Genomic DNA, 24075 nt, shown 5'->3' on the forward strand with positions numbered 1-24075 from the left:
ATATTCCTGAAATGCAAATAACCTCTGTTCTGTTCAAAGCTATAATTAATCTGAAGAGTTATTTAAATAGTATCAAAATCTTTTAACTAGTAAGAGGCCAAACATTTAAGATGGTGAATGTACTGTTCTGGTTGAAGGGCAGTGCGGCTGACAAGGGCACAGTGATCCGAGATGCTTCTGTATGTTGGATCTACACATTCTGTAGATTAAAATGGCAGAATCTGTCTGCTACTGTATAAAATCTTTTAACTACCATTTATTTTAGCATTGTGGCATGTGCAAATTCCTGCTGCTCAGTTAAGGGACCAGCTTCACAACTGGTGTTACAATCTGTGGTCACAGCACTGCATCACAATGCAGCAAATGCATTTTCCACATTAACCAAACATGACAGCTGAAGCGATTATTAACCATGCAAGATGTCGGAAGTCATCAAAAATTCACATCAGAGTAATTGCAGTGGCTTGGGTGTGGGGGGAGTATCATAGCATGGCTTGCCTACATGTTGTCTCTCCCCCTCTTAAATCTTAACTTGGTACAGTCCGTTAACAATAAAATACCCTCTGTAACCTATAAACTGTTACTCCCATCAGTTTGTGCCTTCAAACTGATAGCTCACTTCCCTGGATTTGCGTGGAGCACCTTGGGTGACAGTGCTCTGCTCCGGGGGCTGCAGCGCACCCTTTTTCAGGGAGCTCTGCGATCTCATTGTCTAATTGGACTCTAGTGCTTCAGTCATCAGCACTTGCAAAGGGGTCGTGCTTTGCCTTTTTCTTCTCTCTTTTCTTTCCTCTCTTCCTCTTCCTCTCCCACCTCTCACCCCTAACCCTCAATTCACCCCTAACCCTCAATTGGGGTGGGAAAAACTTGAGCAGTGCTTTTCAGAGCTCATCCCACGCAGAAGGTATGGAAGAGCTGCAGTGACCAGCAGCATCAGCCGGTCTGCAACTCCTTAAATTGAACAGCTGCAGGTAAGCTTGCTGTTTATAAGAAATTAAGACGGATGCACCCTGGTAAATGCAGTGACAGCATGTTGCAGTACCTCTGAAAGACAAGGATCTTGTTGGTTTAAAAATTTCAGATGAATTGGAAGCAGTTAATACATTTGATAGAAAAGTACTTGATTCTTCTGAGAATTGTTCAGATTTGTGTCTTGCCATTCTAATGTCTTTCTTTAAAAAATTTATTGGGTGGGGCAGAGGGTTAGTTGCCTAAAGATTTAAATACTTAATTATTTAGATTTTTTTTTTGTCTACTTCATCTTAAAGTAGCAAGTAGTGTGGACTTTCTTTAGAATTTTTAGAAGAGACGTGAAGTGCAGAATTCTTGTATGATGTGAAATATGGAAATGGAATTTCTTTGCTAAAAGCAGATCCTTCTTTAAAATTTTAGGTGAGTGTGTGCGTGTGTGTGTGAGTTTTTTTTTTTTGTGTGTGTGTGTGTGTGTATAAGATACCTTACCAATGAATCCAGTCATTTATATTTAGTAATTAGGAAAAATTGCCAACAATCTTGTTGGAAATATTTTAGCATAAAGCTTTAGTGAGAAGAATGAAATAGTAACACCTGATATGGACTCCTTATTTATTATTTATTGGTAACTTAGATTAATATAGTTACTTTTTATTTCTCAAATTTAACCTCAGAAGAGTATGTGTCTTTTAAATATAGTTCATATTTTTGTGATTTGTGAAGGTGAAATTAAACTTCCTAAATCATGTAAACATTATCTGGAGAGTAATAGGATTATAATGTTGCTTGTGATACTTTTAATACCTAGATTAATTTCAAAGTTAAAGTGCCTTAAATCCAACATTAAAAAGCAGCTTGTTTATTGTCTTTACTTAAAAACAGTAACAAAAATGACGATGCATGCAATTTTTCATCCCAAGAAATGTGTTAGTATTGTGGGACCTGACCTGTAGGGTCTGGATCTCTTTCTGATGCTCAGACTTTGAAATTGCTTACCTAGTTGAGGGTTTTAGTTCCCTTCAGAGGTATAGGACTTTTCTTTACTCTTAACAATAGGAAGGCTTGAGCTGTCAAGTCTGGGTTATGGAGGAGAGCTGCTCAGGGAAAGGGGCGAACTGTGAGAATTTGGCTCCCCTCAGCACTGGAAGTCTGGATTTACCCATGACTAAGATTCCCGTAAAACTCTGACCCAGTGCAGCACTGCAAGGAATTGATTTCTGAGATGAGACAATAAGCTGTGGTTTGCATTTTGTAAAGATGGAGGAAACCTCTAACACTGACCCTGTATGGGAGATGACTCAATTATCCGTGCCTTGGTACAGTTGCAAATTATTTTCCTTTGTCTGAAGTGGGTGGATGCCAGCGCCTTCATCAGAGCTCCTTAATTTAATGTATGGAAAATGTCTCAGCCACCATTTTTAACAATTAGCTGTATCATGGTGGAGGTGAACTGGATTCTGAAGGCAACTGCAGGGCCATTTCATTTACATTAGGTTCTTTGGCACAGGAGCTTTGTTACTGTAAAACTAAGAAAATGAATTTGTATACTGTGTAGAAGAGTACTTTAGGAGGGTGGAGAACATTCCCAGAAAGAAAATGGAATCCTTTTGTCTACAGTAAGTATTTCTTATATAGTGGTGAAAGGTCGAAAATTTGTCTTTGGTTGAATGAGCAAAATAGAGTTTTAAAGAAATGCTGCAAATAGGAAAGATACAACACAGAGATTCTTGGGTGTATTTTTTTTTTAAGGTATGTGTTAAAAAGCAGGTATGCTATGTATTCTTGAAATATGGGTTTCATGAGTGATTTTAGCAAATGATTTTAATTAATTATTCATTAGTTAGGTTGTTGAGAAGTCTTGAGTTTATTACTAGTCTGAGATGGAAATGATACTTGGGAGAAAAAAGAAATCTGAATATGATAAATATAGGAGTTTAGACTTCTTTTCACTGTCTTTTTAAAAGAGTCTCTTTTCCATTCCTGAAAAGACTTGCTGGATTTTAGTGCTTTTGTTGTTGTTATTAAGAAAGTGCTTCCATATTAATGACCTGTAATAGCTGTTCCAAATACATAAGAGAAAAAAATATTTTGACAAAACAAGATTTTATCCTCAAAGATCAATAGATTGAGACTGTCACTCTCATGGGGATAATTTCTAGTGCCTTCTGTTTAATTAATAGTTGTGACTTCAAAGCTACTCATATAAAACTCTTGTTTGTAATTGTAAGCTTCTAACTCTTGATTCTTAAAATTAACTGGATTTGACCTGGCTTATTTCTTTGTTCCTTTATGCTGTTCCTAAGAGAGAGCAAGTAGATTTTAACTTTGATTTGTATGTTTATCTTTTAAAAGCTGAAGAATTTTTTATCTTTCAAACCCTGAAGAATTTATAGTAAGTGTATTTTGTAGTAAACTGTACCATGAAGAATTTGCTCAGAATGCTTAAGTAGCTGTTTCAGGAGTTGAATTCTCACAGAACTGGATATCTGAGAATCCTTTTAACTTGATATCAAATTTATCAAGCCAACTGTTGTGGGTCTTGTTGTGTTAGCTGCTGTTCATTCTAGTCACTGAATGGTCTTTTCTCTAATTACTAGATGTTTGAAACTAGAAACAGTTTTCTTCACATCATACAAAGATTCATTAGTTGTAAGCCCTGGTTAGAATCCTACAAAGATTCCGTAAATCTGTGGTCCTAATATTAGCTTGCAGCATAAGGGCTAGATCTCAATGTAATTTTTTTAGTCTTGTATGTATGTGTGTGTGTGGACTGCATTTAACATAATAATTATAAATAATATCATAGAAAGCAAATGGATTCTTTCCCCCTCGATTTTTATAAAAAAGACTTGCACCTTGAAATAAAAGAATTTTAGGGCAGCAAATTAGAACTCCATTTTAACTGCAGATTTGCTTGCATAAAATGTTTGGATGACATGAGGGTTTCTTCAAAGGCTTCCTTGGAAATTTTTTAAAGCAATACTTGGTTGAAGAGTCTGGTCTTATTTTCTGTTGCTGGTTTTGTAAAAAGCTGTGCACTGTGTACCTGGGGAGGTAGCAGAGACCCAGTTGCTTCCTCTGTTCTTTGCCTCCACCGTGGTCCACTTAAGTTTGGCTGCTGGGAGAGGCTCTTCTCTGATACTTGCAGAGGATTCCTGAATCTCTTCAATCTAAAGTTCTTCGGTTTTTTCTTCAAATTTTAGCCTGCTGGTGTAAAAAATCAGGGGCTGGTTCTTTTTGGGACAAACAATACATTCTTATCACCCTTTGACTGTTCTGGCAGCACCATAATGTAGACGAGCAAGCACGCCAGCCAGCCCGCTAAGAGTCATTCTGTGGCACTAAGATGGCAGTGAGCAAGGAGTAAAATGGCGGCACCAGGAGCTCTGTGAGAAGAGGTGGACCACAGGAGTTATTTTCCTTCAGTCGAGTTTGAAGACACCTCTAGTAGTACTGCTTTGCCAATTTACAGTTACTTTTTATTGTTAGAAGATATCTAAGTTTTGATATTTTCTTGAAGTGAAGATTCAATTAGCACTTATCTAGATGGCTTTGAATGTCGCTTTTAAGAAATTGTATTAACGCTTCTGAAATTCCTTGCTTTGTGTTGTCATCTTTTTTAGTATAGGAATTTAACTCCTTCCAATATAGGATGGATTTCTGAAACTGAAGAACAGTATACTTCTCCTTTATGGCAAGGTGAAACTAAGCATTCCTATGAAAATCTATCATTTGTCTCTGGTTTTCATTCTGGCTCTTTATGGGTTTTGCCTATTACAAAATATATATGTCTCTGCCTTCAAAAACAAAGTTTACTATATTTCTTTTGTGATTTAAGGTGTGAGTTATTTTGCAAGTAAACTGTAGCCATACTGGTAATGACGATGCTAATTTCTTGTCTACTCCCATCTCTTAGGGAGTGTTTCTGGGGATGGTCTTAAAGAGTTTATGTAGCAAAAGCAGCTCCTCTTACAGTTGAGTAAAGCAAGATTCACTCTAGTTAAATAACTTTTTTAAGGTCACACACCAAAAAGCTGTTGATTTTGCCCTAAATCCAGACCACCTGACTCCTAATCTGTGCTGCACTGTGCTGCTGTCTCTGACTCCATTTCTTTCTCTTTGTGGGCTTGCTGGTGACTGATGGGTTGCGCTTTCAGGAAAGTCTAGTCTTTGCCTTAGCAAGCTAACTCACAAAAGTGTTTCTTTTCAGTTGTGCCAGAAATGACACTAAGCTGAGCTTTGGAGTCTTTGTGGGTTTGTTTTGAAGATGATATGCTTTTATAAATTTATCATTTACAAACAAACATTTAAAAATAAGATCTGTCCTGCAAGACAAGCTTTTAGGTCTGTTGTGTTGGCTTGGCTTGAAAGGTGAGGTAGGTGCTCATCAAGAGCTGGGATGAAGCTAGGCATTCTCAAAGTGTCCCCCAGCAGGTCAGGCCTGTAACTGAAGGTGAGAGGGGCCACAGTGCAGGGTCCTCCTTCTCCTGCCTAAGAATGGACTGAGTGAAAGGATTCTGCTCCTCCTCAGTTTCTAGCAGTTTGTATTGTCTTGCCTGCCTCCTTCTGTTGCCTGTGTTTGCCACTTCAGCTAAGCAATGTCTCATGTTTTCTGTACCTGTGGTGACAGTGGTGAGTGGTGCTTTCTGCAGTATTCCCAGCTCTGACAAGGTAAAGTAAAAATGTCTCCAAACTTAATTAAGGTTTTAGAGATAGTGTGAAATTAAAGTATTGTGCCTTGACCCATTCCCTGTAAGACAATGTGAAGTTATAAAAGGAAAGACCTCTTTTGTTTTAGTAGTCTCCAAACAAATACATTTTTGAAAAGAGAATTTCTGAGTGAGGAGAAACTGCAGGAAAACCGAAGCTCCCTTTACAGTGACAGCCTGCGATTGGCCTCCAATCCCATCAGCATAAGCACTGCTGCATAGCAGGAGGAGCTGGGATTTCGACTGCAGTGTAAATGACTGACACCGTGTACCAGCAGGGAATTAATATGAGATGTGGCTCCCAAATATTGTCCTAACAGCGCTCCTTGTGCTTGCTAAGTAGAACTCTAGGCTTAATCCCGGCCCTGCAGAAACCAGCCTGGCGAAAGCTGCTGGCTCCCACTAACCGGCTCTGACACTCGCCCTCTACCATCCTTTCCCAGGCTTTTTTTTTTTTTCTTTTAAAGGCCACTGTTAATGCATTCTCATTCTATACTGCAGTGCAGTTTTTTGTGCCCAAAGTTCCTTGGATGTGGATTAACCCATCTCCAAGACGGACATATTGGAAGGCTTTTGGCATTCCTTAGTGAATCTTTCTTATCTTTCCCTCACCTAGAATGACTGTGGGAGTCATATTTTTTAGATCTGTTCATATCTTTGGGTTAGGAGAGGGCTCTGCTGCTGCTCTTTGAAGCTAGACATAATTTGGTGCACTCTTAATATTCATTCCATTTGCAAAAGCTCCAGAGAAGTTCGATCTTCAGAATCCCTTTCTTTCTTCCAGAGTTTAGCCCTAGCAGGTGTGCCAGGCTCTGGGGGGTCATTGGAGGAAGGAGATAAAATGCTTAGTTGTCCTTGCTTTCTCCGGCTGCCTTCTCCCCTGACACCCAGTGCTCCTGCTCCCCTCTCCCCGCAGTGAGCGGAGAGAAGCCCTGCCACCCAGCTTGGCACGTCCTGCAGCATCATGGGCCCTCTCACCAGAGTGGCCTGTTTTTCTGGAAGTGGTGAGATAACAGCACTGAGCAAGTCACATTTCTCTCTCCAGTCCTCTTGTGACCTGCAAAGAAAAGTGGTTTATACAGCCCTGAAAAAGTACGGTCTGTCTGAGAGGAGGCATTGCCCAGTGCTGTGTGTTCTTGAGATTAAGATCTCCTGGGCAAGACAAGTTCTTTCAAATGTTTGAAAATTTGTGGACCATCCTCAAAACCAGTTTGAATCATGGGAGCAAGTAATTTGTTTTGCCCTAATGGACTCAAATCTATCACATAATTGTGTGACCCTTTTTTTAGCCCAGTTGCGGGAACCATGTGTAAAATGGGACCTGCCTTCCTGATAGTGACAGATGGCCTTGTGCCCACACAGTGCCAAGTGATATTGTCAGGGTTGGCCACCTGTGGCTCTGGAGCTGCCTGCAGCGCCTGTGGATCTGCTGAGCCTCCAAATGGTGGAACCGCACAGCCACTCTTGCAGTGTCTGCTGCCACCTGCTGAGTGAGGCTTTCCATACACGTGCAAGAAGTCTCCAAGAAGTCGTACAAAAGCTTTAAAAATACAATTGGTGGATGTCGGCTCTTCCACTTAGCACTGCTTTCTTCAGGTTTTGTTGTCGTTTTGGTTTGTGTGTTTGCAGCACTAGGTATTGAACCCAGGGCTTCGTGCATGCTAATTAGGTACCACTAAGCTACATTCCCATCCTTCATTAGGGGTGGTTTTTGAAGCTATAGTTTGTGAAAAAATGAGTTAAACTGTTAAAATCTTTTGTAGAAAACAAGTACTGGGACTAATCTGAACATTTGAGTTAAGAAAAAAGCCTGGATTTTACTCCTGAATCAGTATTCTGAGCAGAAAGAGATTCAGCCTCTCCTGGGCCTTGAAAGCTGATAGTTTATGTATTCTTATTTTTATTGAAATAAAAGTGGTCTAATAAAATAATAAAATGTGCTGTAAAATCTTACTGAAGTTCCTCAAATTTGAAAGTTTGTTTGTTTATTTGTTTATTTATTTACATCAGTAATGAACATCTCTGCTGGAAGACTTTCTCGAGGTGTTGGCTCCACGATGCAGAGCTAATGGAAAGCAGCCACACCATCTCACAAGCCTGGCGGCTCCAGGGCAGCAGGACTTGTGTTGTGCTCATCTGAAGAGTATTTTACTCCCTTGTTTCTCATTTTCTCCAGAAGTAGGAATTTTACCTTTGCAAAAAATTTACGCAAGAGAAAGTTTTTGAAGAGATCATTTATTCGGAAATTAGAAAGAAGGGTTGGGAAAAGTTAAGGAAGAAGATATTTTACTTTGAGTAAGCAGAAGCAAAATAGTGGGTACCATTCCCACTTCCGTCTTCGTAGAATTCAGACCCTCTCCATTGCGCTAATCAGAGTTCTGCTGCGTGCTTGACGTGCTTATTGTAATTCTGGCTTCATCTTGGAGCAAACTAGTCACTGGTTATTCTGTTGTTTCAGCTTTGCTTATTTTTCTTTCTTTCTGCTTTGCGGTTGCTTGTGTCTTAGCAGTTTTTTCAGCCATGGTGATCTTTCTAATGCCACTGCTCATTTTGTGTTCATATCATTTTGATTTGGAATGCTGGTTACAGAGTTTCTATTAATTAGCGTATATTGTATGTATTAAATGAGAGATGGCACAGAGGTATCGTGGCACCTGCTGTTTATTTTTGTGCGGTATCAGTACCTTCTGGACAATGTCCACCCTGCTGAGAGGGTGGTTGGTCTGGAAGAGGGGAGAAGTGGAATAGGCTTTTGTGTTTTGAGGGCCAAGTAAAATATGGCTACTGCTTTGTGGGACCAACTCAGACTCTAATTTTTTTATTTACTTTTTGACAGTCAGGAAATTTATATGTTCTTCACTATTTTTAAAACTGTCCAGCAAATCACTTATTTGTTATAGACGGGAGGCAAAGAACTGTGAAAGAATCAATGTAAATTGTTATTGTTTTGGGGGGGGCATCTTTTCCTAACTAAAATGAATACTGAAATTTTTTCACAGAGACCTTTATTTCTTATAGTTTTCACTTTGGGAAAGCAAATAAAATAAGAGAATTTGTCCATTTGGCAAAAATAAACACTCCTTTGCCTACTCTCTTTTTCTGCAGTAGGATTTAGCTGCTACTTGTGTTCTGAGCCTGCATGTTAATTAAAAATAAGGCGTTGTCATGCCTATCTTCCTGGGCCTGAACCATTTAGGAGTCACTTTGATTGCCAGGTCCTTGAGATATGGTAAGAGAATCAACCTACCTTGAGATTACATTTTGGGTAGTTCTTGGCCAAGTACACTTACACTATCTGTCAAAGGTGGACTACCTGGCTGAGCAGATGTATGATATTTATTGTTCCACAACAATAGCAGTAATAATATTCTGGAATGCTATCGAATTGACATCTAGAGCAGTAATTTCAGTCTTTTTGAACTATGACCTCTAGTAAGAAATGTATTTTACAGTATGACCCACTTCATATATATATATATATACACACACCAATGAAGGCATGTAATTGAAACAAAAGTTTCACAAAATAGTACTTACCCATACTACATATCTATGTTGCATTTTTATTTCCTTAGACAAATGCTATTTGATTTCATGACCCAGTTCTGGGTTCTGATCCATATTTTGAAAAACTCTCTTCTAAAGGAATGCCAGAACCTTGACATTTGTTCCCATCTCTCCCCCGTGTGATGTAGGGAGAAAAAAGGAATGAATATGCAGGCATACAGTACCTGTTTATCCCATCTTAATTTGCTCTGGTGAGAGAGTGGTGGAGTGGAAGGGGGTAAACAAGGAGTGAGCAAATTTGGTTTCTGAGACTGAGCTTTGTTGCTTACAAACTGGGTCATCTTAATGTAGAACTGCAACAGCGCTTTAGAGTTGATAGGAGCTCTACAAACCACACAGATGCTCAACTTTTAAACTTATATTGAGGATGTTTTAAAGTATGATCTACTTGGGGAGTTTTGAGAGACAGTATAGCATCAGATTTAGGGAGGGCCACAACCAGATGCATAAGTGAGTACCACTTAGGCCTGGCACAGAGTCATCACCATATATGTGCCAGCTATTCTTAGTTGAGCATCCCTAATCCAAAAGTCTGAAATCAGAACTCTTACAAAATTATACCTCAAAATCTGAGCTTTCTCTATAGAGCACCAACATGATGCCACAAGTGGAAAATTATATACCTGACTTCATATGATAGGCTGTAGTCAAAACACAGGCCCACTAAAAATATTGTGTAAAATTATTGTCAGACTGTATATATAAGGTGTATGTGAAACCTAAGTGAGTTTTGTGTTTTGACTTGGTTCCCATCCCCAACATGTCTCACCATGTTCATGTAAATATTCCAAAGTCCAAATAAAACATTGGAAATCTCAAGCATTTCAGATTAGGGTACTTAGCCTGTACTGCCTCATTACGAATTATTATTCTTCAGGCCTCAGCCTTATCATTTATAATGCAGACTATGAGCAATTAAACAATGCTTGTTGGCAAAATGAGGGGAAACAAGAGATGGGGAGCTCTGAGAGTCACAGTTAGATTCTGGTATCTCAGAGGGGGAGGTGAGCTATGGGGTCTTCTCTGTGCCCAGGAGGCCTCCAATGTCAGGGAGCCAGTTCATCTTGCACCCCCCCCCCCCAGCCCACCTCTCCAGAGAACCAGTATTCACATAATCTGTAAAATCTCCAGGGTAAAGACATGAGATGGGCCTCCAGGAAGACCTGGAAAGAAATGAAATGCATAGACAAAGGGGAGTAAAGGAGGAGATCTCGGGGACTGGGCCAAACAGTTAGGTTTCTGCCTAACTTTTTAGTCTAGAAGTTGCTATTGGCTGTTATTTTTCCTCAAGGTGTTTGTTCTTTAACAGAAACTAACCACCACTAGGTGGCACACACATGCCGGCATTACCTGTAAGTGTTATTTTGAACATTGTTTTCAAAAGGCCATTAAAGTATCATTTTAAAAAACAAAATATAACGTGTAACCTGGTTTAGCATTTCACTTTAGAAAGGATGAAAATAACAATTCAGAATCTATATACAGTTGGCCGTCCATATTGGTGGTTTCTGCATTTTTGGATTCAACGAAATGTTGAACAAAAATATTGAGGAAAAAATGCCTTTGTACTGAATACACATAGACTTTATTTTCTTGTCATTATTCCATAAATAATACAACTTAACAACAATTTATGTGGTATAAGTAATATAGAGATAATTTAAAATACACAGAGGTTATATGCAAATACTATGCTCAAGTATGCTCAAGATTAGGCACACTTGAGTATTTGTGAGTGTTAGCATCGTGTGTATGTGTGTGTGTGTGTGTGTGTGTGTGTGTGTGTGTGTGTGTGTGTGTGTAGAAGGGTGTCCTGGAACCTGTCTCATGGATACTGAGGGACAACTGTATTTTGGGGGCTCGGTTTATGCTATAGAGAAAGCCCAGATTTTGAGGTACATGATGGTTAATGGTATTTCTTCATATGTTGGTAATGTCTAGAATTTGACAAGTGCTCACTTGTATTTTAAAAATATAACTTTATAGTAAATATTTTAAAGATGAGTAATCTATCCTCAAAGCCATAATGTATTTTATTATTCTTTTTCCTTCCTAACACTACTTGAAATTTCATTTCTAGAAATTTGGGAGTTATGTTTCTTGTAGAATAATAAATTTTAAAAGCAAAATAATGTCATTGAAGAATATTATTTGGCTTTTAGATAGATATCTGTTGCTTTGCATTTGTGTTTTATATTATGTGAGAGAGCCTTGGATGCAAATATAGTTAAAAGAGTATAATGTGCTGGCCATTTGACTTGGAAGAGCAGAGAAGGGCAGGGCGGCAAAGTATCCGGCTTACCTCAGGCGCTGCCTGCTCCCCACCAGCCAGAGAGAGGGGTGCAGTGGTCCACCCCCTCCATACACAGACACCTCTACCAGAAGGTGACTTGTTTAGACAGTCAGCTTCCTATCCTCTCAGCCAGGAAAAGGCGTAGCAGAGCAGTCCAACCTGCTCTTTGGCCACATCAGTTGGTGATCATAGTCGGCATGGTTTGGTTTATAGACTGTGGCACTAAAGCTTTTTGCTTTTGCCATTGAAGAACCTTCACAAAAGGAAATTCTTAGTGAAGCTCTGTGACTTGACATATTAATGCTGTAAGCAAGACCCATCAAAATCTTTCTCATTTCATGTCTGGCCCCCCTGTGAGAGCCAGAAGCCACCCCATGGTGATTAGCTGCCCGCCTTCTGAATGGACCATATAGGTTCTGTGCTTCCTGTGCTCTGGTTTATTGAGGCCCTTATGACCAGTGCCTCTCCCTGCCCTCCTCCCACCCCAGTTATCAGTGTGATAACTGGAGCAGTCTTGGAGTTGTGCCTCAGACTGGCTGCACTGGAGGAGTCATCAGGAGAGAACTGTTTCTGGGTGCTGGTCGCTGTCTGTCCTGTCTGTCCTCATTCACTGCCCAATATGAGGTATGATAGCAGGTCAGGGGAATCATGGACTAAAATTTGGGGTGAAGATTAGTAATATTTTATTTAAAATATATTCCCTATTTTTCCTCCCCTGCTTTTTAAGAAAACCAGCACTCTTATATCTAGGACTGTTTGAAAAAGCATTAACAGTTGTTAAAATTAATTAAAATTAATTAATTTTAATAAAAAATGAATTACCTGAGTTAATTAATTTCAAATACAAGAAAATTATCAAATGTATTTTTAAATTTAATTTTTTCTTTTTTCTTTTTAGTTATACATGACAGTAGAAGGTATTTTGACTTATATATGTAGAGTATAACTTCCCTTTCTTGTGGTTGACTTCTTCCATATATGATGTGGAGTTACATTGGTCATGTATTCATATATGAACATAGGAAAGTTATGTCGAATTCATTCTGTCCTTACCCCCACTCCACCCTGTCCAATCCAGTGGGGGAACCCCACCCCCACCCCCTGGCCTATTGTGAGTCAGCACTCAAATATCAGAGAGAACATTCAGCATTTGGTTTTGGGGATTGGTTTATTTCACTTAGCATGATAGTCTTTGGTTCTATTTACCAGCAAATGCCATAATTCTATTCTTCTTTATGACTGAGTAATATTCTATTGTGTGTATATACCACATTTTCTTTATCTGTTCATCTGTTGAAGGGCACCTAGGTTGATCCACAGTTTAGCTATTGTGAATTGATGTGGCCACACCACTATAGTATGCTGTTTAAGTCCTTTGGGTACATACTGAGAAGTGGGATAACTGTGTGAAATGGTGGTTCCATTCCGGGTTTTCTGAGGAATCTCCATACTGCTTTTTAGAGTGATTGCACCAGTTTGCAGTCCCACCAGCAGTGTATGAGTGTACCTTTTTCCCCACATCCTCACCAATATCAAATGTATTTTAATGTAGCTTGTCATTCTAAAAGCTTTTTCTTAATTCTGTTTTGTATTATAGTTTCCCAAAGCTCCTTTAAAAACAAAAAAAAAAAGTCAAAAGCATAGTTTTGAAAAAACAGATCATTTCATTTCAGGCACAAATAAACCTAATAATAGTGTGCTTGACATGGAGATACCTTGCCTTGCAGAGTGTATGTTGGCTTGATGTATAGGGCAACTTGACTTCTTCCATCTTAACAACTAAGATTTGACCTCTAGTTATTGATGGCCAGGTCTTCCTCGTTCCTACTTAGTCCCCCTCCCCAGGCTGTGGAAGAGAAGCTTCACCTTTTGATGTGAGGATGTTGGCATGGAAGCCCACTTCATCTTAGTGTCACTTTGTCTTTCCACCTGCTGCTGAGACTGTCCAGACAGTGTCCTGTCCCTTCCCCAACAGAACTCAACTCAAGCTGAGGACTGAAAAGCAACAGGGAGGTCACCCTGGGCATCTCTTCTTTTAGTATCACCAACAGGTTTAGACCTAATTGATTGTAATAGTAGAGCTGTGTGTACCAAGCCTTGGACCTAGAACTTGATCACATTATTTCATTGTTACACAGGAGTAAACTGAGGTTCAGACAGTTTGGGTGACTTGGCTAAAGTCCTGCTATTAATAAATAGAGGCACCAGGATTTGAAATCCATATTCCAAAGCATGGCCTCTGGGCCATTTAACCTGTGTATATTAAGTGAGACTTGTACACTGTCTCTTCTTCACCCTACCAATACTAAATAAGAATGCATGTCACCAGACCTAAAGCAGAAAGTACACGTGACAAAAATCCGGAAGAAATGTGTCAATAAGTGTAAATAAATGATTTTCAGAATTTCCCAGTTGTGTTTTTTCAGCTTTTCACTGCTGGGACAGGAGACCTGAGGAAATTAACTTAGAGGAGGACATGTTTATTTGGGCTCATGGTTTCATTTCGTGCTTGGCTGGCTTCGTTGTGTTGGGCCTGAGGCGCAGCAGTACCTCATGGCACAAGTGCGTGGTGAAGCAAAGCTGCTCACTCATGGCAGCCAGGAACCAGAGAGAGGGAGGAAGGGGGACGGACACACCCTTGTAGGGTATGTGACCTACTGACTCTAACCAAGCCCCACCTCTTACAGTTTTCACCCTCTCCCAATAATGCCATCAGATTATTAATCCACTGGTGACATCGGAGACCTCATGACCCAGTCCCTTCCTAAGAGCACCCGCTCTGAACACTTCTGCCCTGGGCCAGGCCTTCATCACAAGAGCCAAAAGTTCCAGACCCAAACCACAACCCCAGCCATTGGCAAGTCAGAGAAAAGCACAAAAACAGGTGGGCAGTGGTGGCCTCCTCAGTGTAGAAAGAAATGGAAGGATTAGTCAAAAGCACCAGAGAAGCACGAGTTAGAGGACCTGTGACTGCCCATGTAGCAGAGCCAACGTGAGCCACTGAGGACCTCTGAAGAGCAGCCTCGACTGTTCACTTTGTCCATGTTTGCGGGATGTAAAATGCCACACTGCTGTCTCGTGGGGACTTTGCTTCTGACCATCACCATGTGCTCCCAGAATGAAACTAGAAAACATATATTTAAAATAACCCATGCCTTTTCAAGTTGATAGCATTTGTGAGGGTGGAGGAGTACAGGGGAGTGGATGCCCTCACCGCGGGTTAGCCTTGCAATATACTTTATTTGAAGGTTCATTTTAACCTAAGTTGCACCATTTCCCCCCTTTCCCAGGGCTTCCTGAAGAATGAGAAGGACAATGCGCTGCTGTCTGCCATTGAAGAATCCCGGAAGCGGGTAAGAAAACAAACCAAAATGTAGATGCATGACGTCCGAGGGCGGCAGTGTTCAGCAGGGAGAGCAGATCTGGAGCTGGAGTCTGGGCCGCTTCCTACATAGAGAGGTAGCTCACCAGAAGTGTTCTACAGAAATCATTTTTGGGAATAAATACCATGCTTGTGACTCTCCATGTATTTAGTGACTGAAATGCATCTGAGACACTGGACTTGACAGTTATTAAATTAGCCTTAAAATGGAAGGGCCACACAGTTCTTCAGTTCCTTGTTATTGTATAAGTGATATTTGTTTTCTATTGAATCAGCAGTTCAGAGAAGCAATTGTGATCATTGATAATTTCCTTCAGCTTTTTCTTCTTTTATCATACAACATGACCGTACCACTTTTCATATTAACAATTTCTCTAAGCTCTTAAGAAAAAATAGAAAAATAGTTTGGTGCTCCAAAAGGTGAGTCAGCCAGAGCAGCCCTCATATGCCAGCAGTAGTTTGCACCATCGTTCCTATGAGACATGCAGACATCATTTACTCTACTAACATGTGAGTTCTCTCCATTTGTTTCTGACAAGGATCAAAAGATGAAAACCTTTTCAAAGTGTCCCCTTACAGAGTAAGAGATTTTCAGGCCACTGGGGTCTTTGGGGAGCCAGGACAGAGGCTAGCGATCAAGTGGAGTTGGTTCTAAGCCGGCAGCTTCCCCAGGATGTCAGTGCCTGTGTGTCAGCAGTGGCTCTCTGCAGAGGGAGTGGGGAGAAGGGAGAGCTCCGTTCTGCTGTATGCTTATTTAACCCTAATATCTAGTGAAGTGTATTTATGTATTATTGTGTGGCTTAAGAAGTAAGAAAGTGAAAGTGCTGCTTCTTGGGGTGCTTTATGAAAATGTTCTGCGAGAGTGCAAGCAATAGGGCTGCTGTGAGAGGGCTGCGGAGGAGCCGCCAGCTTCTGTTTAGAAGAACACGTCCCAGAGCATTATTCAGATGACTGATATGTTTAATTGTCAGCATAAACTTCCCTAAAATTTCATTAATTAGATTGTTGGCAATAGTGCATAGTCCTGAAATAGAGAAATACACTTGATTCAGATTTGAAAATATTAAGGGATTTTTTGTTGTTGTTGTTCACACTCTGAGTTACTCACCAACGTTGATTCTCCTGCTGTAAAGGACCAGTGAAATTAAATTAGGATTGTCGAATGCCACCAAGCCTTATTAATCCATTTACCCTGCAGAATGTGTTTCTGGAATTGGCAGTCTCTGAATATTGTGTCATACTGAGACTAAATGTGCAGCCAGCCAAAACATTTAGGTGACATACCACAGTGCAAAATGCCTGCATATGTGTTTGGAGGGAGACACTCCAGTGTTGAGAGCCCGCCTGTAGGGAGACCTCTGACCTGTCTGGACACCGGGAAACTGCTGCTGAGCAAGAGTCATTTTCAAAATGATTTGAAAATCAGCAACTTCTTGGCATTTTGGTGGCAATTTTATGTTTGAATAACTTGCCAATGTCCTGCTGAAATGCCAAGAAAACAAGCTACAAAACCACAAATGTGTCCTATCTTTTCCCATTTGGTGCATCCCAGCAAAAACAGCACAACATTCCCAGAGCATATGCAATGTTTCTAAAAGCCAGCAACAGCTCAGTAACAAATGGGTGTTTATGAAAATGGGGTTCGAGTGTTCCCCACTGTTCTTAATTGTTATCCACTTTTCTCCTTGCCTTCCTTTAATATGTTCCAAGGGAAATGTTTTCCACACTTAACAGTAACTTGGAAGGTTCAGCTTTCGTTGAGAATAGTTTCTCCACTGCTTTGCCACTGTCAGGACTCTGCACACCCTTCTCTCCTTTCTCTTCTTTGGTTTTCTATCCTTGTCTCCATTAGTCTCTGCCTCCTGCCTCTCTTGATCCCTCCCTTCCCTCCTCTTCTCTGAACTCTGAGGAGCACTGTTGATCTCCCCTAGGAGCTCCTAGCATTCTCTTAGCATTTTTCTTTGCTTCTAATCAGACATGGGCATAAATGGAATAGGCTGGAATCAGCTGGATTGGGCAGATGGGTGGCTGATTATCCCCGTTAGCTCAAAAAATTGGATGTTCCACCACCTCTAAGATGGATGGGTGTGGCCGAGGGAAGAGAATTTTAACGTCGGACGTTTATTTTGAAGCTCCTTATCACACTGTGAATGGAATCTCAGTGCTGTTCCTTCAGGTTGGAGGGAGTGGCCTGGAGTACTTCTTAGATACAGCTGAGGATTCAAGCCCAGAAAGCATCCGCTTTTCAAAGCTGCTTAATACTTCTATAGTACTAAGGAGGAGTCCTTGGCACACAAGTGAGCATCCAACAGACGGGGCAGAGTGAATTCTACTCTTGTCATCCTGACCCTTCCCTGATGCTCCAAGTCTGCCCCCTCTGTCATGTCTACAGTTTCTTTGAGTGGTGTACCATCTGTTTTCTTCCGTCACCTTTACTACTCTACAGTTCTTCCTTAGCCAGAAGACTTGTCCCTAAGAGTATCTCTGAGGCTTTGAAGTGTCCCGAGTTGGAGTCGTGGCTTTGTGTCTCTTCCTGTTGCAAGCTCAGAAAGCAGCATGATGCACCAGCCTTCTGCCTCCTTATTCTTCCCACCCAGGTTCTCGTGGCTTGCAACCCCCAAATTTCTGTGGGAGAGGTTCTAGGCTAAGGAGGCAGTTGGTTTGACTCTTGAATAAAAAGAGTTTGTGAAGTGTCCCGTACTCTTTGTGGACAACTTCTAGAGGAATTCTCTCTTCTCTTTGCTTTTGCTGCCTTTCTGGCCCATCACGCTTCTGTGTTGAAAATGCCCAGCTTTTGTGTCTCAGTTCCACTTGTGAACGAGATGTGAAGGTTTTTCTCTGGCTATTTTTCAACCCATGCAGACTGATTGGAAAAATCCATTCTTCTTGACTCTCAGCGACAGTCCTCTCTCCTGTTTCTTCAGGACACCTGTTAAAAAAGGGTGCGAGATATGCCAACCTTCTTCCTAATCATTTTTGTGGGTGTGTGGCTGGTGTCCCTTTTCCAATTTTGATACATTTTAGTCCAAATACAAATATCCCACTTGTAGGAAGAGTATATTAGATTTTTCTAGCAGTTTCCCAAAGCTCTTGTATATGAACATGATCAGTATAAATTATCTGCATTGCCAAAAATAAAGCAGGCATTACTAATACTCCCTTGTTGTGCCTGATTAGATGCCAATCTGATTGTAAATGAAATGGCTTTTTGAAAAGTGAGCTGAAGCTGATAGGAAACCTGGTCTTCCAACTAAAGAATAGTGTGCTGAGAACAGTCATAATTCAGAATATCTCTATAAATGTTTTTTCTTTCTGTTTTTTTTTTTATTTTCTTGGTATGTTTGTTGTGGCAGTTACCTGCAGTGTCACCAGTCAATAGTAGTGAGATTTACTAGACTTTCAGTGATCTTGAATAGACTGGTAGGAAACTTAATCACAGAGGGATGGTTTTCTTTTACTAGTTTGCTCTCTGCTCTGAAAATATTAGTGATAATGATAATGATGACGACGATGATGATTATTTTTAGAGGGGGTTGGTAACTGGAGATTTAACCCACTGAGTTACATCTCCAGCCTTTTTAATTTTGAGATGGAGTCTTACTAAGTTTCCCAGACTGTCCTTAAACTTGCAGTCCTCCTGCTTCTTCTCCTAAGTAGCTGGGATTACAGGTGTGCCACTGCCTGTAGAAATATTAGTGATTCTTTAAAAAGTGAATAAAATCACTGGGAGAATCTTTTGTCCTTGTATTAGATTCTTGCTAAAGCTTAAGATTCCACTGATCTTATAATCCATCATTATTGTTTGTACTAGAAAGAAAAAATACTCCTATAACATGCAATAGATTGCAACACACAGCCTCATTTCAGAAGTTTTAAAAAGATGTTTGTCTTAATAAGCATAGGAGAGGTGCTCTACATTATTAATCAGCCACATGTGGGGGTACACACCTGTAATCCCAGCTACTGCAGAGGCCGGGGCAGGATGATTTGAGACTAGTTTGGGCAACTTAGTGAGACATTGTATGAAAATAAAATTTTAAAAAATGTCTGGGGATGCAACTCAGTGGTAGAGCATGAATGAAACCCTCAGTTCCATCTTTTTTTTTTTTTTTCTTTACTGGAAAAACAGAACAAAATAACTAGTCTTTAGATAAATGCACAGGAGAACCACAGTGAGATACTACCTGGCACTCATTAGGATGGTTCCTATCAAAAAACTAGAAAATAGTTAGTACTAGAGAGGATGCAGGAAATGGGAAACTTTGTGCACTGTTGATAGGAATATAAAATGATATAACCTTTTTGGATACAGTATGCAGGTTCCTAAAAAAAATTAAAAGTAGAATTAACACCAGAAATTCCACTTCCGAGTATATATCAAGGAGAATTGGAAGCAGGAACCTGAAGAGCTAGTTTGCACCCATGCTTATATTCGCAATTCATATTCATACGTTATTCACAAAAGGAAGGAATTCTGACACGTGCTACAAATGGATGAACCTTGAGGGCAGTGTGCTAAATGAAATAAGCCAGTCACAAGAGACAAACCTGTGTAACTCCTTTTGTATATGATAAGAGTAGTCAAATTCAGAGACAGATGTAGAATGGTGGTTGCCAGGATTTGGGGGAGAGAGAAATGGGAGTTATTGTTTAATGGGTATAGTTTCAGTTTTACAAGATAAAGAGTTCAGGAGATAGGCTCTGGTGGTCAATGTGCTTAATGCCCCTGAACTGTACACTTAAAAATGGCAAATCTTGTGTGTATTTTAGTACACTTGAAAAGCTTTTTAATTAGAATCAATGAAATAGGGTAAGTCACAAAGAGTTGTCATGCTTTGAAGGATCATTTTTGAAGTCCATTGCATTTGCTCGACTCATGAACAGGGGTGGGTTGGGGAAGGCCTTTGCATTTCTGCTGTGCTCTAAGGGAAACCATGTTCTCTGTTCTCACCTGGGTCACGGCCCTCTCTCTCCTCCCTGGCAGACCTTTGGTATGGCGGAGGAGTACCATCGGGAGTCAATGCTGGTCGAGTGGGAGCAAGTGAAACAGCGGATTCTGCACACATTGCTGGCCTCAGGAGAGGATGCCCTTGACTTCACCCAGGAGAGTGAGGTAGATGGATCAAACAGCTGAACCGTTACTAATAAACACATGAAGCCAAAGGACGCCTGCCTCCTTCATTAGTGGAGTTCTGGCAGTTGGTCGCTGTCTTCCCACAGATTTTGGGATGCTGCATTCGCCTGGACTTCCTCCAGCATGTCTGGTTGCTTTTGCTCAGTCTCCTTTGATGAATTTTCCTCAGACTGTTTGACCTCAAGACGTTGGTCCTGGGCTCAGTCCTTGACTTCTGTTTTCTCTCTAGTTACTGCGCTGCTCATCTTACCCAGGCTGTGGCTTCTACTTCCACCTGCTCGCTCAAGACTCAAACTTGCATTCTGGAACCCTGAACTCCACATTTGTTTATCTGGTTGCCTTCTTGGATGTCTCATAGGCATTCGGGTCCAGAATTGAGTCCCAGTAGCTGCTCCCTACTGACCCACCTTCTCTTCTCACAGAAGTCCCCATTGTCACAAACAGCAATTCCAGTTTTTTGCTGGCTCACATCAGAAAAACCTCAGGTTCATTGTTGTCCTCTCCTTGCCCTCCTCATAACCACTCCCTCACATGCTGACAAATCCAGAGTCCAACCACCTCTGCTCACCCCACTGTTAGCAGTTGGTCCAACCCTCGTCATCTCTCACTTGGACCACAGAGCCAGCCTCCTGATGGCGGTTGTAGTTGTCTATTGATGTATAACAGATACTCGAGACCTTACAGACTGAAGCAAGCTTTTGCTTGTCTGGGTACTTCTGACTCGGGTCTCCTGAAGCAGCTGTCAAAGCTGCACTCATCCCAGGATTTGACTCAGGAAGGCTCCATTCCCCAGGTCCTCCATGTGGCTCTTGACAAGCCTTAGGTCTTCTCTGGCCTTTGGCTGGAGATATGACTTCCTTGCTAGCAGGCCTCTCCATGGGCTATTCACAGTGTGACAACTTGCTTCCCCAGGGCAGGAGGAAGGGACCCAAGGGAGAGCTAGAGCTCTGAGATAGAAACCACAGTCTTTCTGTTACATAATCTGAAAAGCAATATCCTGTCATTTCTCCAGGTTAGAATTAAGTCACTAAATCCAGCCTATACTACAGGGGAGAGGATTATAGGAGGGCTTGAATACCAGGAGGTGGGATTATCGATACTGTGTCGCAGGCTGCTGAACACACTGATCTCCCTGTGTTTGCCTTGTGCCCTGCTAGAGTTTCAACACAGCAGCCACAGTGTTCCTGTCACTGCTTTGCTTAAAGCCCTTTAGTGACGTCCATCTCACTTGGAGTAAAAGCAAGTTTGTCTTTACAGTGACCTATATAAGACCCTACATGACCTGGTGGTGTGGCCTGTCCAAGTCCATCCCGTACTGCTCTCCCCTGAAACACAGTAGATGCATAAGAAAATACTTTTTGAATGAATCATTTTGGCTTTAGCTAACTTTCTACTAAGGGATATGTTGAAAAGAATGTTGTTTTAGAGTAGGGAAAATTACATAGCCTTAGTTGCCAGTGTTAATGCATTGATAGTAGTGCTAAGTTTAGGATTTTCTCCTCTTTTTAAAATCTAATTAAAAAAATAAAGGCAATATATTTATATAATTCAAGAATTAAAGCACTCTGTCTCCAGATACCCTGCTCCCTTTCCCCTCTGTTTTTCCCATCAGTAGTCACCATTATTACTTTCTAATATATATTTCTAGCATTTTTTCATACAGATACAAATATATAAGAATATGTATTCTTACTTTTGCACCTTCTTACCCAAAAGCTAGCTAGCTGTGTGTTCTGTTCTACATGTTTCTGTTTTCCCTTGTTGTATCCCGGAAATCTTCCCTGCCAGGAATTTTGAGGCTGCATCTGGGATCAGCAGGCAAGCCTGTCTTGCTTGGTCAGTGATGCCCTTGTGCCTACTGCACCCTTATCTTCCTGTGTGGGGAAAGGGACAGCCCTCTATTCAAATCCTGGCTTTAGCTGTGACTGTTCCTGAGGCCTTATTCAAAGTTGTTTTTTTTTTTTTTAAAGCTTTGCAGGGTCTTCACCAGTGAAATGGGTGTATTGGGGCAGATTAGTGATCAAGTAAATAAGCTGATCCACGATGACCATTCCTTACTGTTGTCTTTTAAATTAGGTTCAGATCATTTGGAGGTGGAGATTAAAAATTGTAATGTTGTAAAAATGAATAGTATTAGACATTTTTAGGCAATATTACCAAATCTTCCTGTTAAGACTTTCCCCCAGAACTTGTTTCATGATATCTAGCATTCTTTTTGTACATACAGATAGGAAAACTGAGGCCCAGAGAGATGGTTAATATGCTAGCAAGACCCAGACTGTTGACTTCTAGACCATTGCTCTATTGAAATCTGGGTCAAAGATGGATGGATTGGCAGTTAGTGGTACTCACAAGCTAACCAAACATCCTGCATCTGAAGATTTGCCCTTGATATAAAAAAAACAGGTTTTTTTCCTATTAAATTGTCTCCATATAAATAAATGCCAAGTCTTTTATCTTGGGAAATTGTTTCTTAAGGACTATGTCCCATATTTCTTAGACTTGAAGACTTTACAATCAAATCAGAGTCTTTCAAGAACTTAATGTATAAGATCCTGCCCAGCCTCGTGTTTCTTTCTCAGTTCTTTATGAATGTGGGCAAATAACTAGAACAACTCATGGTTTTATAAACTTCATTTTGAAAAAAAAAATGGTGTTAATAGGTTGTGTTCTGTATAGGGATTTGAAAGTAATTATAAATTGCAAATGAGGTGTTCTTTCTTGATTGCTCATCTCTTCAAAATAGGCTGATCTACTTAATAGATTCTTCTTCCTTGACCTCTAGTCCCCTTGGAAAGGAGTCACCTGTGCTTTTCTGTTCTCTGTTGACATCTAGCAGCATGAATAAAACTGCTGTAAAGTTGACAGACGGTTCTCTCTTAGGTTAGTCAGGGTTTGCCATTTTCTGGAAACTTGTAAGTTTTGCTATTTTGAACATTTTTCTTGAAGGGTAACATGTACATGAAGAAAAGTGCACAAAAGATAAATATATAACTCAACAAATTGCCACAAATGGAAAACACTTAGATGAAGAAACAGAATCTTACCATCACCCCCAGCAGATTACCTTTGTGCCCCTTTCTGATCTCTGTCCCTTTTTGCCAGCAAAAATGGAACCACTGCCCAACTTCTAACATCATAGCTTTATTTTGCCTGTTTTTGAACCTTGTGTAAATAATGTATACTCGTGTTTCTGTCTTTTGTGTAATGGTCTGTATATTACTGCATGTAGCTATGAGCCACCATCTCAGAGCTGATACCTGCAATTTGTTTATCCATTCTGCATTGATGGACATCAGGTAGTTTCCAATTCTTGGCTCTTATAAATAGTTTACTATGAACATTCTTTTGTGTGTCTTTTGGTGAATACACATTTGTATTTCTGTTAGTGCACCTAAGAGGAAATTGCTAGGTCAGAGGGTTTGCATGGGTTCAGCTTTAATAGATATTGCCAAATGGTTTTCCAAAATGGCTTTACTAGTGTATCCTCCCACTAGCAGTATTTTTTAATGTGGTGCCGAGAATTAAACCCAATGCCTCACACATGCTAGGCAAATGCTCTACCACTGAGCCGTACCCCCAGTCCATGTGGCTATGGACTCTTGTGCCCCGTTCTTGCATCTGGTCAGTGTGAGGAAGAACTCTCCCAGCAGATTCTGTGTCAGGATAAAGGAATCCTTATGTATCTTAGCCAACTTTTAAAACAGTATCTAAAGGTACATTTATCAAACTCCAGTGTAGTCCAGTGGTTGTGCTGGTATTGGATGTCATCGGTGGGCGATCCCCTCCTGTATTGTCTAGAGAATGACTTAGCAAGCAGCAGGCTGGCTAGAAAAGTTAAACTGGAGCTTAATAATTATAGGTAGTGATGATGATATTCTCTGCTGTGATGTATGAACTGTTTGGTGTATGTTGAACAGCCTGTGATTTTGGTAATGGATATAATATTGTATTCTCACCAATTCCCAGTCACACATCTTTTCTACATTTTTACATCTCAGAAATCAAGATATGTCTT

The 24075-nt window shown here is 40.6% G+C and overlaps 1 protein-coding gene across 4 annotated transcripts in view; it reads left to right on the plus strand.

Moving 5' to 3' along the window:
- The window catches only part of Nup93 (nucleoporin 93), a 97616-nt gene that overhangs the window by 47398 nt on the left and 26143 nt on the right, over positions 1-24075 (plus strand). For 2 of the 4 annotated variants that reach the window (XM_078032356.1, XM_021721387.3), the window contains exons 1-3: positions 581-971; positions 14832-14894; positions 19908-20036. In XM_078032356.1, coding sequence (XP_077888482.1) covers positions 20008-20036 — 29 coding nt within the window. In that variant the 5' untranslated portion in view covers positions 581-971; positions 14832-14894; positions 19908-20007. Of the gene's footprint in view, positions 1-580; positions 972-2491; positions 2589-14831; positions 14895-19907; positions 20037-24075 lie in introns of those variants that run through there. The other 2 variants (XM_021721391.3, XM_078032354.1) reach the window with 2 other exon arrangements.

This window comes from Ictidomys tridecemlineatus, chromosome 15 (genome assembly GCF_052094955.1).
Source record: "Ictidomys tridecemlineatus isolate mIctTri1 chromosome 15, mIctTri1.hap1, whole genome shotgun sequence".
In the NCBI taxonomy this organism is placed as follows: domain Eukaryota; kingdom Metazoa; phylum Chordata; class Mammalia; order Rodentia; family Sciuridae; genus Ictidomys; species Ictidomys tridecemlineatus.